Below are 18,663 nucleotides of genomic sequence, written 5' to 3' on the forward strand. Positions count from 1 at the left end.
GGGGGGAGGCACAATCTCCATTATAGCTGTTGGATGGGGCTGAGGTCCGGGCTCTGTGCGGACGCTCATGTTCTCCCTGCCCTGTCTGTATGGACCCTGTGCACAGTCATGGGGGCAGATAAGGGTCTTCCCCAAACTGTTCACACAAAGATGAAGCTACAATTGTCCACAATGTCTTGTGGTGAAGGCTCCTCCACCAGACGCAGATAGAAAGTGTGATCCGTCACTGCACAGAACACGTCTCCTCCAGAGTCCAGTGGTGGCGGCTTTACACCGCTCCATCCGACGCTCGGCATTGTGCTTGGTGATGTACGGCTGTGTGCAGCTGCTCGGCCATGATGCTCCTCGCGGGGGCGCAGTGTTTGTGCTGATACTAGAGGAGGCCTGGACTGAACTTATGGGGTCAACAGAGCGGTGGTGACTTTCCTGTCCTCTGCTCATCACTCGGCCCCCCCCCCCCCCCCGATCTGTAACATTACGGGGTCTCCACTTTCCAATAATATAACTCACAGGTGATGGGAAAGATCCAGGAGAAAGAAATGTCATGGACGCACTTGTTACCCCAGGGGTTCAGGACCACACTATCAGTGATCTGTGCACCTCCGGCCGATCTGCCACGTTAGTATAGAAGTTATACACCAGGGATGGGGGGCCAGAGGTTATACACCAGGGATGGGGGGACGGAGGTTATACACCAGGGATGGGGGGACGGAGGTTATACACCAGGGATGGGGGGACGGAGGTTATACACCAGGGATGGGGGGACGGAGGTTATACACCAGGGATGGGGGGACGGAGGTTATACACCAGGGATGGGGGGACGGAGGTTATACACCAGGGATGGGGGGACGGAGGTTATACACCAGGGATGGGGGGACGGAGGTTATACACCAGGGATGGGGGGACGGAGGTTATACACCAGGGATGGGGGGACGGAGGTTATACACCAGGGATGGGGGGACGGAGGTTATACACCAGGGATGGGGGGACGGAGGTTATACACCAGGGATGGGGGGACGGAGGTTATACACCAGGGATGGGGGGACGGAGGTTATACACCAGGGATGGGGGGACGGAGGTTATACACCAGGGATGGGGGGACGGAGGTTATACCCCAGGGATGGGGGACGGAGGTTATACACCAGGGATGGGGGGACGGAGGTTATACACCAGGGATGGGGGGACGGAGGTTATACACCAGGGATGGGGGGACGGAGGTTATACACCAGGGATGGGGGGACGGAGGTTATACACCAGGGATGGGGGGACGGAGGTTATACACCAGGGATGGGGGGACGGAGGTTATACACCAGGGATGGGGGGACGGAGGTTATACACCAGGGATGGGGGGACGGAGGTTATACACCAGGGATGGGGGGACGGAGGTTATACACCAGGGATGGGGGGACGGAGGTTATACACCAGGGATGGGGGACGGAGGTTATACACCAGGGATGGGGGGACGGAGGTTATACACCAGGGATGGGGGGACGGAGGTTATACACCAGGGATGGGGGGACGGAGGTTATACACCAGGGATGGGGGGACGGAGGTTATACACCAGGGATGGGGGGACGGAGGTTATACACCAGGGATGGGGGGACGGAGGTTATACACCAGGGATGGGGGGACGGAGGTTATACACCAGGGATGGGGGGACGGAGGTTATACACCAGGGATGGGGGGACGGAGGTTATACACCAGGGATGGGGGGATGGAGGTTATACACCAGGGATGGGGGGACGGAGGTTATACACCAGGGATGGGGGGACGGAGGTTATACCCCAGGGATGGGGGACGGAGGTTATACACCAGGGATGGGGGGACGGAGGTTATACACCAGGGATGGGGGGACGGAGGTTATACACCAGGGATGGGGGGACGGAGGTTATACACCAGGGATGGGGGGACGGAGGTTATACACCAGGGATGGGGGGACGGAGGTTATACACCAGGGATGGGGGGACGGAGGTTATACATCAGGGATGGGGGGACGGAGGTTATACACCAGGGATGGGGGGACGGAGGTTATACACCAGGGATGGGGGGACGGAGGTTATACACCAGGGATGGGGGGACGGAGGTTATACACCAGGGATGGGGGGACGGAGGTTATACACCAGGGATGGGGGGACGGAGGTTATACACCAGGGATGGGGGGACGGAGGTTATACATCAGGGATGGGGGGACGGAGGTTATACATCAGGGATGGGGGGACGGAGGTTATACATCAGGGATGGGGGGACGGAGGTTATACACCAGGGATGGGGGGACGGAGGTTATACACCAGGGATGGGGGGACGGAGGTTATACATCAGGGATGGGGGGATGGAGGTTATACACCAGGGATGGGGGGATGGAGGTTACAATGGCGGAAATGGGGCCAGATATGGACACCAGAGTGGGGGACTGGATGGCGACACTGGGTGGCGAGGGGGTCGGAAGTTATACATTAGATGCAATGGAATGTTATACCATTGGGTCAATGGGACTGAAGGAAACATGGAAATCAATGATTAAGACCCTCAACAGCGACTCTTCTCCCTACAGTATAGCTGCACCTCAGGGCCACGGCTGCCAGGCCACCATTATACACGGCCCGTGGTAGATTGGGGCTTTCCTGTGGACTTTGCAATGAGAGTTGAACCTATAAATTTCACCTCTGAAAACAAGATGCCACGTTCCTTCTCCTGGATCAGTCGTCTTGCAGCCTGTGGGGCAGCATTTAGCACCTTAATCACGGGACAGATTGATATTCCGCTTTGTTACGTCGCCGTTAATCATTATCGGCCCCTAAACGAGAAACAAACACAAGATATCGATTTGTATCCAATAACTGCATTTTTGCTTGCCGGAATTTTAAAAATAAATGTAATTCTGGCTTTTTCGATCTTCTGGGAAATGGAAGGTAAATGGCGCAATTAAGAGCACAATAAACAGAAGAGACCTAGAAATACACACAGATATAGAACTTAGTGCCATTAGGCCATAAGCCGAGCTCATAAGTGGAAAATGCCTTAATATAAGCACTCTGGTACTTATCCGAGTCTTGAGGAGGTCATTAAAGGAACGCAGAACAAATGGAGTCACTTTAAGGAGCATTACATCCTGAGAGGTGCGGAGACAAGCCGTGCTGGAGAGAAAGTGCAGAGGGACAAAGTGATAAAAGTCAGAGGGTAAGCCAGGAGAAAGGGGGCTTCAGAGCAGAAATCATACTGGGCCCTTCCACCAGAGTTCTGCAAACCCAGGACTGAAGTCTGGTGGTTACAGATGAGTCAATCCATTTGCAAACATTCCAGTTTGTTACAAAGTTTCCCCATAAATGTGCAATTGTCAGAATTCAAAAATTTGAGAGAATTTGCACAAATCCGCCGCCATTTTGCCGGATTCTTTTGAGGTCTATGAATATATTGAAATATAAAATTTACTTTCTACTTACTTTTTCTTTCAACTGTTCTTAATTTACCCTTAAGGGAAGACAGGAGCTGTGAAATCTGCTTCTATCACTTCTACGGGGACCTCTTTAAATAACATTTGATAATAAAGAGTTGAAGGGTTTGTTCCAGTAATGCCCATAAATATCAGGAATACAAACATAATAAATGGCGATCTTCATGTTTTTACATTGCAGCGTTTGTACAGGTGGCATGTAATACTCCATTTCACCTGTAGTGGTCACTGCAGTGGATATGTGTCTAGCCTGTCCTGCAGCGATCAGTTGATCACTAATGTTTTCATTGCTCTGATTTACAGTGATACATTGTAACCAGCCCAAGGTTACGTCAAAAGCATTAGTTCAGGTTTTCTGCCTCTAAATGAATGTTTCCATTCACTGATAGCTTCCAAACAGCAGTTTATGTAAGTTTTCTGATGTAAAACTGTTTGAAATGTTGCAAAAACAGTTGCACTAAAATTAAGAAATGTTTGGGGGTTTTACACCAGGTCTACCAAGCTTTTGAAAAATGACGTACATTTAAAAAAAAAAAAAAAATCTATTCCAGACTCTGCCCAGAGTTACATTTTTCATGCTGGTGCAGCTAAAAATACGCCAAATCCATAAAGAGGCAGCAAATTTTAATGAACTTGGTGCACCTTCCTCTTGCACACTATTCATCAAGTGTGGCATGCAAAACACCAAGTCCAGCATGAAAAACAATAAGTGCGGCATGCAAAACACCAAGTCCGGCATGCAAAACACCAAGTCCGGCATGCAAAACGCCAAGTCCGGCATGCAAAACGCCAAGTCCGGCATGCAAAACGCCAAGTCCGACATGCAAAATGCCAAGTCCGGCAGGCAAAATGCCAAGTCTGGCACGCAAAACGCCAAGTCCGGCATGCAAAATGCCAAGTCCGGCATGCAAAATGCCAAGTCCGGCATGCAAAATGCCAAGTCCGGCATGCAAAATGCCAAGTCCGGCATGCAAAACGCCAAGTCCGACATGCAAAATGCCAAGTCCGGCAGGCAAAATGCCAAGTCTGGCACGCAAAACGCCAAGTCCGGCATGCAAAACGCCAAGTCCGGCATGCAAAATGCCAAGTCCGGCATGCAAAATGCCAAGTCCGGCATGCAAAACGCCAAGTCCGGCATGCAAAACACCAAGTCCGACATGCAAAATGCCAAGTCCGGCAGGCAAAATGCCAAGTCTGGCACGCAAAACGCCAAGTCCGGCATGCAAAATGCCAAGTCCGGCATGCAAAATGCCAAGTCCGGCATGCAAAATGCCAAGTCCGGCATGCAAAACACCAAGTCCGGCATGCAAAATGCCAAGTCCGGCATGCAAAATGCCAAGTCCGGCATGCAAAACGCCAAGTCCGGCATGCAAAATGCCAAGTCCGGCATGCAAAATGCCAAGTCCGGCATGCAAAATGCCAAGTCCGGCATGCAAAACACCAAGTCCGACATGCAAAATGCCAAGTCCGGCAGGCAAAATGCCAAGTCTGGCACGCAAAACGCCAAGTCCGGCATGCAAAATGCCAAGTCCGGCATGCAAAATGCCAAGTCCGGCATGCAAAACGCCAAGTCCGGCATGCAAAACGCCAAGTCCGGCATGCAAAATGCCAAGTCCGGCATGCAAAACGCCAAGTCCGGCATGCAAAATGCCAAGTCCGGCAGGCAAAATGCCAAGTCCGGCACGCAAAACGCCAAGTCCGGCATGCAAAATGCCAAGTCCGGCATGCAAAATGCCAAGTCCGACATGCAAAAAGCCAAGTCCGACATGCAAAACGCCAAGTCCGACATGCAAAACGCCAAGTCCGGCATGCAAAATGCCAAGTCCGGCATGCAAAATGCCAAGTCCGACATGCAAAATGCCAAGTCCGGCATGCAAAACGCCAAGTCCAACATGCAAAACGCCAAGTCCGACATGTAAAACGCCAAGTCCGACATGCAAAACGCCCGTCTGGATGGATTGGGCTCAAAGTGAACTAGAAATGTGCAGAATGTCCTCTCTTTACACAGGAATGGCCATGTGTATAAATAAGTAATAAGTCGTCCGTCCCTCCGTCCAGCTTTTCCCCGTGGTTTTATTCTCTGCAGAATATGCAGATTTTCCCTCACTGACTGCAGCGTCTCGCAGGATTAAAAGCTCCTCATCTCCTGGCTGTAACCTAACCAAGAACGAGCGGCTCCATAATTATCCCGCAATTAAAAGCAGCGTAGGTGTTCTCCCCGAAGGAAGTTCGTTTATCTGTGTTATATTGATTACGCCCACCTTCTCCTCGCACAGAAATGTTATTACAGCTGCCGAGGATTAAGGTACTAAAATATTCATTTAACCTTTCATGATCGGAGGCGCAGAAGTGAACGCAAAGCGAAAATCTCCTATCTCTTCTGAGACGCTTGTTTCCAACTAAAAGCTTAAGATTAAGAGGCTCCATGTCTGGAGATGTTACTGTCTGCAAAAGGCAAGGAGGGGTCCTCAAGATGTGTTATTTAAGAATTATCTATCTATTATCTATTAATAATCTATTACCTATCTATTATCTATTTATTATATATCTTTATATTAACTATTATCTATCTATTATCTATCTATCATCTGTCTATTATTTATCTATTATCTATCTATTATCTATCTATATATCTATCATCTATCTATCTATTATCTATCTATCTATTATCTATCATGTATCTATTCTATTATCTATCTTTCTATTATCTATTATCCATTTATCTATTATCTATCAATTATCTATTATCTATTTATCTATTATCTATCTAGTATATATTTATTATCTATCTATCATCTATCTATCTTCTATCTATTATCTATATATATATCTAATCATCCATTATCTACATATCATCTATTATCTATCTATCTATCTATTATCTATCATCTATTATCTATGTATATATTTATCTATTATTTATTATAGATATAGTATATTATCTATGTGCTAACTATTATCTATCTATATATCTATTATCTGTCTGTCTGTCTTTGAGAAAAAGAAAATCAGTACCAATCCTCTGCTCTGTGGGATCATGCCCCAAGGTCCTTGAACCAATGGACAATAAAATGTAATGTTTCATACAGAACTGAGGCATGGAATAAATCCACTGTCTTTGGAATGTTGCCTCTTTTTTAGGAACTTCCTTCCTCCCTCATTCCCTCCCTCCTCCCTTCCTCCTTTCTCCCTCTCTTTCTCCTCTCCCTTCCTCTTTTCCTACACTCCCTCCATCCATTCCTTCCTCCCTCCCTTGTTTCCCTCCCTCTTCTTTCCCTTCCTTTCTTTTCCTCCTCCCTCCCTTCCTTCTTCACTCCCTTCCTTCTCTCCCTCCCTCAATCCATTACTTCCTTTCCCCTCCCTACTTTCCTTCTTTCCCTCCCCTCCTTCCTTCCTCCCTCCCTTCCCTCCCTTCCTTCCATCCCTACTTCCCTTCTTTCCCTCCCTCCCTTCCTTCCCCCACTCCTTCCTTCCTCCCTCCCTCCCTTCCCTCCATCTTTCCTTTCCTCCCTACTTCCCCTCTTTCCTCCCTTCTTTCCTTCCTACATCCCTTCACTCCCCCCTCTCTTCCCTCCCTCCCTTCCTTCCTTCCTTCCTCCCCTCCTTCCTTCCCCCCTCCATCCCTTCCGTCCTTCTTTCTTTTCCTCCCTACTTCCCCTCTTTCCTCCCTTCTTTCCTTCCTACATCCCTTCACTCCCCCTCTCTTCCCTCCCTCCCTTCCTTCCTTCCTCCCTCCCTCCCTTCCCTCCTTCTTTCCTTTCCTCCTTACTTCCCCTCTTTCCTCCCTTCTTTCCTTCCTACATCCCTTCACTCCCCTCCTTCCTCCCCTCCTTCCTTCCTCCCTTCCCTCCTTCTTTCCTTTCCTCCCTACTTCCCCTCTTTCCTCCCTCCCTTCCTTCCTTCCCTCCTTCCTTCCTTCCCTCCTTCTTTCCTTTCCTCCCTACTTCCCCTCTTTCCTTCCCTTCTTTCCTTCCTACATCCCTTCACTCCCCCTCTCTTCCCTCTCTTCCTTCCTCCACTCCTTCCTTCCTCCCTTCCCTCCCTACTTCCCCTCTTTCCTTCCCTTCTTTCCTTCCTACATCCCTTCACTCCCCCTCTCTTCCCTCTCTTCCTTCCTCCACTCCTTCCTTCCTCCCTTCCCTCCTTTCCTTTCCTCCCTACTTCCCCTCTTTCCTCCCTTCTTTCCTTCCTACATCCCTTCACTCCCCCTCTCTTCCCTCCCTCCCTTCCTTCCCTCCTTCCTCTCCTCCTTCCTTCCTCCCTTCCCTCCTTCTTTCCTTTCCTCCCTACTTCCCCTCTTACCTCCCTCCTTTCCTTCCTACATCCCTTCACTCCCCCTCTCTTCCCTCCCTCCCTTCCTTCCCTCCTTCCTCTCCTCCTTCCTTCCTCCCTTCCCTCCTTCCTCTCCTCCTTCCTTCCTCCCTTCCCTCCTTCTTTCCTTTCCTCCCTACTTCCCCTCTTTCCTCCCTTCTTTCCTTCCTACATCCCTTCACTCCCCCCTCTCTTCCCTCCCTCCCCTCCTTCCTCCCCTCCTTCCTTCCTCCCTTCCCTCCTTCTTTCCTTTCCTCCCTACTTCCCCTCTTTCCTCCCTCCCTTCCTTCCTTCCCTCCTTCCTTCCTCCCTCCCTTCCCTCCTTCTTTCCTTTCCTCCCTACTTCCCCTCTTTCCTCCCTTCTTTCCTTCCTACATCCCTTCACTCCCCCTCTCTTCCCTCCCTCCCTTCCTTCCTTCCCTCCTTCCTTCCTCCCCTCCCTCCTTTACTTTCCTCCCTACTTCACCTCTTTCCTCCCTCCCTTCCTTCCCTCCTTCCTTCCTCCCTTCCCTCCTTCTTTCCTTTCCTTCCTACTTCCCATCTTTCCTTCCCTTCTTTCCTTCCTACATCCTTTCACTCCCCCCTCTCTTCCCTCCCTCCCCTCCTTCCTTCCTCCCCTTCTTCGTTTCTCCCTCCCTTCCCTCCTTCTTTCCTTTCCTCCCTTCTTTCCTTCCTACATCCCTTCCTTCCTTCCCTCCCTCCTTCCTCCCTTCCCTCCTTCTTTCCTTTCCTCCCTACTTCCCCTCTTTCCTTCCCTTCTTTCCTTCCTACATGCCTTCACTCCCCCCTCTCTTCCTTTCCTCTGATTGCTGCTTACCCACCTCGATCGTCCTCAGTTCGGCCCGGCCAGTGGTTCTGTCCCCCTGCAGACATTTTGTGGCCTTCACTGACTTTCTCTTCCTTCTTCCGGCCTCCATTTCTGTGCAGCGCACATCGCACAGGACGCATTACTGGACATGGACTATCAGCACATAGACAAGAGCACTGAACATAGGTCCATTCAAGAGCACACACCCGGCAGTGCCGCAGCCGAGAAATACAATACAATGGCATATAGAAACAAATAGAACAATGCAAAATCATAGGGGCAGCATGCAAATGAGCTCTCCTCCAGAAGGAAGACGGCTGACTCTGCAGTGCTCCTGATTGGAGGCAGTTACCCTATAAGTCAATGTCTGACCCTTCAATAAACTTTATTTAGAGAAACCAGAGTTGTCTACAAAAAGAATAAAAACCCATCAGACAATTTTCTTGTGGAAGCAATGGTTCCCCCTGGACCACAGTCAGAGGCTTCTCACCCAGCGGATGAGAGGGAAGAGCCAACAACCGCTTTCATTATAGCGGAGACAATGGTTTGTGCTCATGTATAGAACAGCTGCCACCAATAGGTGGCGCAGGAGATACAGTTCTCTTCCTCCTGCAGGAGAGTTCATTTGCATACCAATTTCCCAGGAAGCATTGCCTGACCTGCAAGGAGACACAGTGTAGCACTATTACACATTCTCGTTCCTCATCGCTGATGTTTCATCCTCTACTTTTTAGAGAGATTTTTGTGTGATGGGAGAGAGGAAAACATATCGAAAGAGGAGACCTGGATCCAAGTGTCTGCTTGGAAAGGACTACCTGCGGACGATCACCGAGCCCTGCCTCTGCTCACATTGGGACTTTGAGTGGTGAGTAATTGCAATAAGTAAGTAGTCTGATCATCAGTTCTGGGAATTGCCCTAGGCGATGAAAGGGTTAATTGCGATCTTCATTTCCATCTGCTCTACACATTGGGTTGCAAATTTTTTACTTTCTCCTTCAAGAGATGCATAAAAGTTCTGCTGGTTTCCTGTTGGTTCTCAGACTGCAAGACTTTACACAGGGCCAGCGCCAGAAGCAGTGCCAGGGCCTAACCAGTGCGTAACACCCACAGCAGACGCATGGCGAATGTCTGCGCTGTGTGTATTCCTCTTCACACGCAGATTCCGTCAGCGATCGCTCATCTGCACTGCGCCATTGAATAACATGGGTGCTTGTGCACTGAAAACACGGCCGTGTGAACAACCCATAGGTGCTGCTGTCAGTCATGGAAAACGGGGGAGGGTGTAACATCCAGAGCACGTGGACCCCCTGCTGCATGACTGAGCGGTATCAATTGCATTATCATGGCAGGTGGGGAGGTGGCCCACTGAGGGCTACTGCCTGCCATGTACGATTATGTAGCCTGCGGCCGGACATCATGGGAGACAGGTAATATTACAATATTGCAGTGTATTGTACAAGCGATCAAGTGATTTCAAGACCAATAAAAAAAGTGATAAAAAATGTTTTAAAAATAACAATAAATACATAAAAGTTGCCATCATTCACCCCCTCACTGAAATATAATCTATTTAGTAAATAAAATCTATTTCTCATAAATAATAAAATATCCTAACAATTATCCTGTATGGTGGACACCGAAACAAAAATATCAACATGGTAGAATTGCTGTTTTTTTTGTTGTTTTTTTCACCTCCTTAAAAAAAATGGAATATAAAAAAAGATCCAAAAGTCGTACGGACCCCAAGATGGTAAAAATACAATGTTACAACTTGTAATAATAAATAATATAAATAATAATAAATAATTCAATAATAATAATAATAATAATAATAATAATAATAATAGCCTTGATACAACTCTATCAACCGAATATAAAGGTTGTAGCTCTTGGAAATCGAGGAGGAAAAATGGAGAGCAAAGAGGGGTCGGCATAAACCTGGAGCCGGCGCTGGATTCTCACCCCAGTGCATTGGGGTAACGTATAGTTATAGGTACGGTAGGTGCAATAATAAGTATCACTAATAGGTGATCGTTCTGCAGGACGTCGGCCATTCGTCCACTTTGGGTCAGGGCACTGATACTGCCAATTATTGCATTGGGGAGATGGTCTCTCATACAAAGACCCCCCAGACATTGATGGCAATCATGCCTCTAAGACCCCCTATAAATACGTGACCGACAACAATGTGAAGTCCTGGAACCCCGCAGTCTTCATTCCTTCCTCTCCCTTTAAGACCCGGACGTTGTTGCGGCAGCGCGGCCCGGAGAACGCTGTCGGCTTTAATACACATTTAATAGCCGCTAATGAACACGAGTCCGTCCTGGAGGGGAGACGGAAACGTTGTTTTTAATTTTGTGAATTATTAATGTGAGCCTTTGGTTCCGTAAAGCAGAGCGAGTGAAGAGATTTTAATCAGCATGTCGCCCGCAGGCGCGTCTTATGATGAGAAGCTAGGAAAGCGTTCGCAGACATTTAATGTAAAGACTGGAAAAAAACTGATTGAACTTTTGGGTCTGGGTAGAATCTGCAGCTTCAGTAAATCACACGCTATGGTGATATGCGGGAAAATCAATCGTAGAAGGGCGCCAGGAAAGAGGAAAGTCCACACAAGTAAGGGGGCATAGACCACCTGGCCTGCGGAGTATGGCCATTCATACCCCGGGGTGTGTACACTTTTGCAATGACTCCTTCCATCATAGTTTGGATACATTCTATCTACTATTTCAATTTCCACCAACGGGTAACAAGTCCCTGGTGGCCTAGGGCAGCGAAAGGAGTTTGAAAATCCTCATCCCCCCAGGTCCAGTTGTTTTAATAAAATAAACAGCGCTTTATTCACCCTCTTCAGGTCCGACTCAGAGTCTCCACCACTGCTCTTCCTGATGGCGCTGCAGCCAATCAGAGAGCTCAGATAACGGCACAAGCCCCTCAGAGCAACTGAGCTCCTTCATTACTGTCAACGTGACATCAGAACTGCAGACAGCAGCGGAGACTCAGTGTTGGACCCGGGGAGGGTGAGTAAGGTAAATATAGATTTTTTTTCTTTTAAACAAGCTGTAGTCGTGGAACAGGGATTTATCCATAACTATAAAACCTCTTCAAAGGGAATCTGTCACCAGTTTTTGACACCTAATCTGAGAGCAGGATGATGTAGGGGCAGAGACCCTGATTCCAGTGATGAGTCACTTACTGGGTTACTTGCTGCAGTTTTGAGAAAATCACAGTTTTATCAGCAGAAGGTTATCAATAGAGGGCTACTTTGCAAAATTTACACAAATCTGGCGAATCCAAATTTTTTTTTTTTTTTAATTTTAAAGTGATTTTTTTTCCCATCGGAGTAAATCGCTCATCTCTATTTGTTGGTCTCTGGTCTCCAACAGGCATTTATTATGTTGGATTAAATGTAGGGAATAAAAAAGTAACGTAAGTTCTTAATTCTTTCATATCCTTCCTCCTTCCATTCGGAAACCTCAGCTCAGACCCGTCCCCAGTCTGGCGGTGAGACAACTGCCTGCAGCAGAAACCTCCCCTATTTCTCCCCTGACACAGTGATCCTTCTCCCCGACCATCGACCTGACAAACATTGCTCAGAAGAACATTAACGTGGAGCCATCACCGCACCCGCGCCGTCAATTATTCACCCGCTGGTTGCTGCGATCACGACTCCGCTCCGCCTCCATTGATGATGCAGTAAATTCTTTTCATCCAACGATGTGAAAAATCTGATAATTTGGGATTCATTTCAGATGCAGAAATGTAATATAATGTGGAATTTCACAAGTTTGGTGACAATGAGGACATTTCTTGGCACTTTTCTATGACCACTGCCCAATAATACGGAATATTTAATAATCTGGCACCTACTTCTAGATATGATGATGTATTAAATAAATATTAAGAAATGTTGAAGTTCCGAATTAGTTTTTTTTCCTGCTAGAGGACATGATACAAGCGTGTAGGAGCCAATTGTAATTTCTCTATTTCCATTGTCAGTGACTACGGCTATGAGCGACAAGGGAAGAACCAGTGCACCCCGGCCTTCTGGTTCAACCCGGCGTCCATCTCCAAGGAGTGCAGCCAGGGGCAGAGCTACCTGAAGAGCAGCGGGTGAGATACACTGACATAGAAAATCATTAATGCCTAGAATCGACACAATATATCAGATTAATCACCTTATTACTATTTGTTTTTATTTTATTATTGATTTATGCAGCATAGAAAAAAATGTCTTGTGTGATGGAAACCATCAGCAAGCTGCTATTGATGGACTGGTAGTTTGCTCTTTATCTTGTGTGGTGGAAACCATCAGCAAGCTGCTATTGATGGACTGGTAGTTTGCTCTTTATCTTGTGTGGTGGAAACAATCAGCAAGCTGCTATTGATGGACTGGTAGTTTGCTCTTTATCTTGTGTGGTGGAAACAATCAGCAACCTGCTATTGATGGACTGGTAGTTTGCTCTTTATCGTGTGTTGTGGAAACAATCAGCAAGCTGCTATTGATGGACTGGTAGTTTGCTCTTTATCTTGTGTGATGGAAACCATCAGCAAGCTGCTATTGATGGACTGGTAGTTTGCTCTTTATCTGGTGTGATGGAAACCATCAGCAAGCTGCTATTGATGGACTGGTAGTTTGCTCTTTATCTTGTGTGATGGAAACCATCAGCAAGCTGCTATTGATGGACTGGTAGTTTGCTCTTTATCTTGTGTGATTAAAACCATCAGCAAGCTGCTATTGATGGACTGGTAGTTTGCTCTTTATCTTGTGTGGTGGAAACCATCAGCAAGCTGCTACTGATGGACTGGTAGTTTGCTCTTTATCTTGTGTGATTGAAACCATCAGCAAGATGCTATTGATGGACTGGTAGTTTGCTCTTTATCTTGTGTGGTGGAAACCATCAGCAAGCTGCTACTGATGGACTGGTAGTTTGCTCTTTATCTTGTGTGATGGAAACCATCAGCAAGCTGCTATTGATGGACTGGTGGTTTGCTCTTTATCTTGTGTGATGGAAACCATCAGCAAGCTGCTATTGATTGACTGGTAGTTTGCTCTTTATCTTGTGTGGTGGAAACCATCAGCAAGCTGCTATTAATGGACTGGTGGTTTGCTCTTTATCTTGTGTGGTAGAAACCATCAGCAAGCTGCTATTGATGGACTGGTAGTTTTCTCTTTATCTTGTGTGATGGAAACCATCAGCAAGCTGCTATTGATGGACTGGTAGTTTGCTCTTTATCTGGTGTGATGGAAACCATCAGCAAGCTGCTATTGATGGACTGGTAGTTTGCTCTTTATCTTGTGTGATGGAAACCATCAGCAAGCTGCTATTGATGGACTGGTAGTTTGCTCTTTATCTTGTGTGATTGAAACCGTCAGCAAGCTGCTATTGATGGACTGGTAGTTTGCTCTTTATCTTGTGTGGTGGAAACCAGCAGCAAGCTGCTACTGATGGACTGGTAGTTTGCTCTTTATCTTGTGTGATTGAAACCATCAGCAAGATGCTATTGATGGACTGGTAGTTTGCTCTTTATCTTGTGTGGTGGAAACCATCAGCAAGCTGCTACTGATGGACTGGTAGTTTGCTCTTTATCTTGTGTGATGGAAACCATCAGCAAGCTGCTATTGATGGACTGGTGGTTTGCTCTTTATCTTGTGTGATGGAAACCATCAGCAAGCTGCTATTGATTGACTGGTAGTTTGCTCTTTATCTTGTGTGGTGGAAACCATCAGCAAGCTGCTATTGATGGACTGGTAGTTTGCTCTTTATCTTGTGTGGTAGAAACCATCAGCAAGCTGCTATTGATGGACTGGTAGTTTTCTCTTTATCTTGTGTGATGGAAACCATCAGCAAGCTGCTATTGATGGACTGGTGGTTTGTTCTTTATCTTGTGTGATGGAAACCATCAGCAAGCTGCTATTGATTGACTGGTAGTTTGCTCTTTATCTTGTGTGGTGGAAACCATCAGCAAGCTGCTATTGATGGACCGGTGGTTTGCTCTTTATCTTGTGTGGTAGAAACCATCAGCAAGCTGCTATTGATGGACTGGTAGTTTGCTCTTTATCTTGTGTGGTAGAAACCATCAGCAAGCTGCTATTGATGGACTGGTAGTTTGCTCTTTATCTTGTGTGGTAGAAACCATCAGCAAGCTGCTATTGATGGACTGGTGGTTTGCTCTTTATCTTGTGTGGTAGAAACCATCAGCAAGCTGCTATTGATGGACTGGTAGTTTTCTCTTTATCTTGTGTGATGGAAACCATCAGCAAGCTGCTATTGATGGACTGGTAGTTTGCTCTTTATCTTGTGTGGTAGAAACCATCAGCAAGCTGCTATTGATGGACTGGTAGACACAAAAGAGAATAGTAAAACCAAAAACACTCAGTTTGAAAAAATGTTGCAGTAATCCGCAAGTGCTAGTAAAAGATGTAAAAAACAGGGTATTTGGTTGATACGTTTTTTGCAAAAAATGTATACTAAGCTGCTCTACCAATCTTCACGGTATACCCTTATCAGAGCAGTCCTAACTAATGTATGCAATCCCTATCTGATGTATTTAAAAACCTGATCATCTGTATATAACCTGTGTGAACAGGGTTCAGAGAGGAAAAAATCCATGTGTGCATACAGGGTAGAACAGCTTTTGTGCAGATAGCCCAGGAGGAGTGGTGGAACTCCCCAGTCTTGTAGACACAAGAGAACAATTATGGAAACAGGAACACATGGGCTACTTGCACAGTGAACAAGTCTGTATGATCATGTTCACACACCACCAAGAAACCTGAAGACACAAAAGAGAACAGTAAAACCAAAAACACTCAGTTTGAAAAAATGTTGCAGTAATCCGCAAGTGCCCATGTGTTCCATTTTTTGCAAAAAACGTATCAACCAAATACCCTGTTTTTTACATCTTTTACTAGCACTTGCGGATTACTGCAACATTTTTTCAAACTGAGTGTTTTTGGTTTTACTATTCTCTTTTGTGTCTTCTTATTATTAATTAAGTCATAATAATTTAATCAAAACATTGTTAATCTTGTTGAGTTACATACTATCCTGCAGCAACCTCCAGAGCTGCACTCACTATTCTGCTGGTGCAGTCACTGTGTACATACATCACATTACCGATCCTGAGTTACATCCTGTATTATACTCCAGAGCTGCACTCACTATTCTGCTGGTGCAGTCATTGTGTAAATACATTACATTACTGATCCTGAGTTACATCCTGTATTATACCCCAGAGCTGCACTCACTGTTCTGCTGGTGCAGTTACTGTGTACATACATTACTGATCCTGAGTTACATCCTGTATTATACTCCAGAGCTGCACTCACTATTCTGCTGGTGCAGTCACTGTGTACATACATTACATTACTGATCCTGAGTTACCTCCTGTATTATCCTCCAGAGCTGCACTCACTATTCTGCTGGTGCAGTCACTGTGTACATACATTACATTACTGATCCTGAGTTACATCCTGTATTATACCCCAGAGCTGCACTCACTGTTCTGCTGGTGCAGTTACTGTGTACATACATTACATTACTGATCCTGAGTTACATCCTGTATTATACTCCAGAGCTGCACTCACTATTCTGCTGGTGCAGTCATTGGGTACATACATTACATTACTGATCCTGAGTTACCTCCTGTATTATACCCCAGAGCTGCACTCACTATTCTGCTGGTGCAGTCACTGTGTACATACATTACATTACTGATCCCGAGTTACCTCCTGTATTATACCCCAGAGTTGCACTCATTATTCTGCTGGTGCAGTCACTGTGTACATACATTACATTACTGATCCTGAGTTACATCCAGTATTATACCCCAGAGCTGCACTCACTATTCTGCTGGTGCAGTCACTGTGTACGTACATTACATTACTGATCCTGAGTTACATCCTGTATTATACTCCAGAGCTGCACTCACTATTCTGCTGGTGCAGTCACTGTGTACATACATTACATTACTGATCCTGAGTTACATCCTGTATTATACCCCAGAGCTGCACTCACTGTTCTGCTGGTGCAGTTACTGTGTACATACATTACATTACTGATCCTGAGTTACATCCTGTATTATACTCCAGAGCTGCACTCACTATTCTGCTGGTGCAGTCACTGGGTACATACATTACATTACTGATCCTGAGTTACCTCCTGTATTATACCCCAGAGCTGCACTCACTATTCTGCTGGTGCAGTCACTGTGTACATACATTACATTACTGATCCCGAGTTACCTCCTGTATTATACCCCAGAGCTGCACTCATTATTCTGCTGGTGCAGTCACTGTGTACATACATTACATTACTGATCCTGAGTTACATCCAGTATTATACCCCAGAGCTGCACTCATTATTCTGCTGGTGCAGTCACTGTGTACATACATTACATTACTGATCCTGAGTTACATCCTGTATTATACTCCAGAGCTGCACTCACTATTCTGCTGGTGCAGTCACTGTGTACATACATTACATTACTGATCCTGAGTTACCTCCTGTATTATACTCCAGAGCTGCACTCACTATTCTGCTGGTGCAGTCACTGTGTACATACATTACATTACTACTGAGTTACCTCCTGTATTATACTCCAGAGCTGCACTCACTATTCTGCTGGTGCAGTCACTGTGTACATACATTACATTACTGATCCTGAGTTACATCCTGTATTATACCCCAGAGCTGCACTCACTATTCTGCTGGTGCAGTCACTGTGTACATACATTACATTACTGATCCTGAGTTACCTCCTGTATTATACTCCAGAGCTGCACTCACTATTCTGCTGGTGCAGTCACTGTGTACATACATTACATTATTGATCCTGAGTTACCTCCTGTATTATACTCCAGAGCTGCACTCACTATTCTGCTGGTGCAGTCACTGTGTACATACATTACATTACTGATCCTGAGTTACCTCCTGTATTATACTCCATAGCTGCACTCACTATTCTGCTGGTGCAGTCACTGTGTACATACATTACATTACTGATCCTGAGTTACCTCCTGTATTATACTCCAGAGCTGCACTCACTATTCTGCTGGTGCAGTCACTGTGTGCATACATTACATTACTGATCCTGAGTTACTTCCTGTATTATACTCCATAGCTGCACTCACTATTCTGCTAGTGCAGTCACTGTGTACATACATTACATTACTAATCCTGAATTACCTCCTGTATTATACTCCAGAGCTGCACTCACTATTCTGCTGGTGCAGTCACTGTGTACATACATTACATTACTGATCCTGAGTTACCTCCTGTATTATACTCCAGAGCTGCACTCACTATTCTGCTGGTGCAGTCACTGTGTACATACATTACATTACTGATCCCGAGTTACCTCCTGTATTATACCCCAGAGCTGCACTCATTATTCTGCTGGTGCAGTCACTGTGTACATACATTACATTACTGATCCTGAGTTACATCCAGTATTATACCCCAGAGCTGCACTCACTATTCTGCTGGTGCAGTCACTGTGTACATACATTACATTACTGATCCTGAGTTACCTCCTGTATTATACTCCAGAGCTGCACTCACTATTCTGCTGGTGCAGTCACTGTGTACATACATTACATTACTGATCCTGAGTTACCTCCTGTATTATACTCCAGAGCTGCACTCACTATTCTGCTGGTGCAGTCACTGTGTACATACATTACATTACTGATCCTGAGTTACATCCTGTATTATACTCCAGAGCTGCACTCACTATTCTGCTGGTGCAGTCACTGTGTACATACATTACATTACTGATCCTGAGTTACCTCCTGTATTATACTCCATAGCTGCACTCACTATTCTGCTGGTGCAGTCACTGTGTACATACATTACATTACTGATCCTGAGTTACATCCTGTATTATACCCCAGAGCTGCACTCACTGTTCTGCTGGTGCAGTTACTGTGTACATACATTACTGATCCTGAGTTACATCCTGTATTATACTCCAGAGCTGCACTCACTATTCTGCTGGTGCAGTCACTGTGTACATACATTACATTACTGATCCTGAGTTACCTCCTGTATTATCCTCCAGAGCTGCACTCACTATTCTGCTGGTGCAGTCA

The 18,663-nt window shown here is 46.1% G+C and overlaps 1 protein-coding gene across 1 annotated transcript in view; it reads left to right on the forward strand.

The window, feature by feature from the left end:
• SORCS3 (sortilin related VPS10 domain containing receptor 3) overlaps positions 1-18,663 on the forward strand; it is a 770,211-nt gene that overhangs the window by 658,366 nt on the left and 93,182 nt on the right. The window contains exons 16-17 of the mRNA XM_069754246.1: positions 9,305-9,435; positions 12,567-12,680. Coding sequence (XP_069610347.1) covers positions 9,305-9,435; positions 12,567-12,680 — 245 coding nt within the window. The remainder of the gene's footprint in view (positions 1-9,304; positions 9,436-12,566; positions 12,681-18,663) is intronic.

The sequence above is a fragment of the Ranitomeya imitator genome, chromosome 2 (assembly GCF_032444005.1).
Source record: "Ranitomeya imitator isolate aRanImi1 chromosome 2, aRanImi1.pri, whole genome shotgun sequence".
Lineage (NCBI taxonomy): Eukaryota > Metazoa > Chordata > Amphibia > Anura > Dendrobatidae > Ranitomeya > Ranitomeya imitator.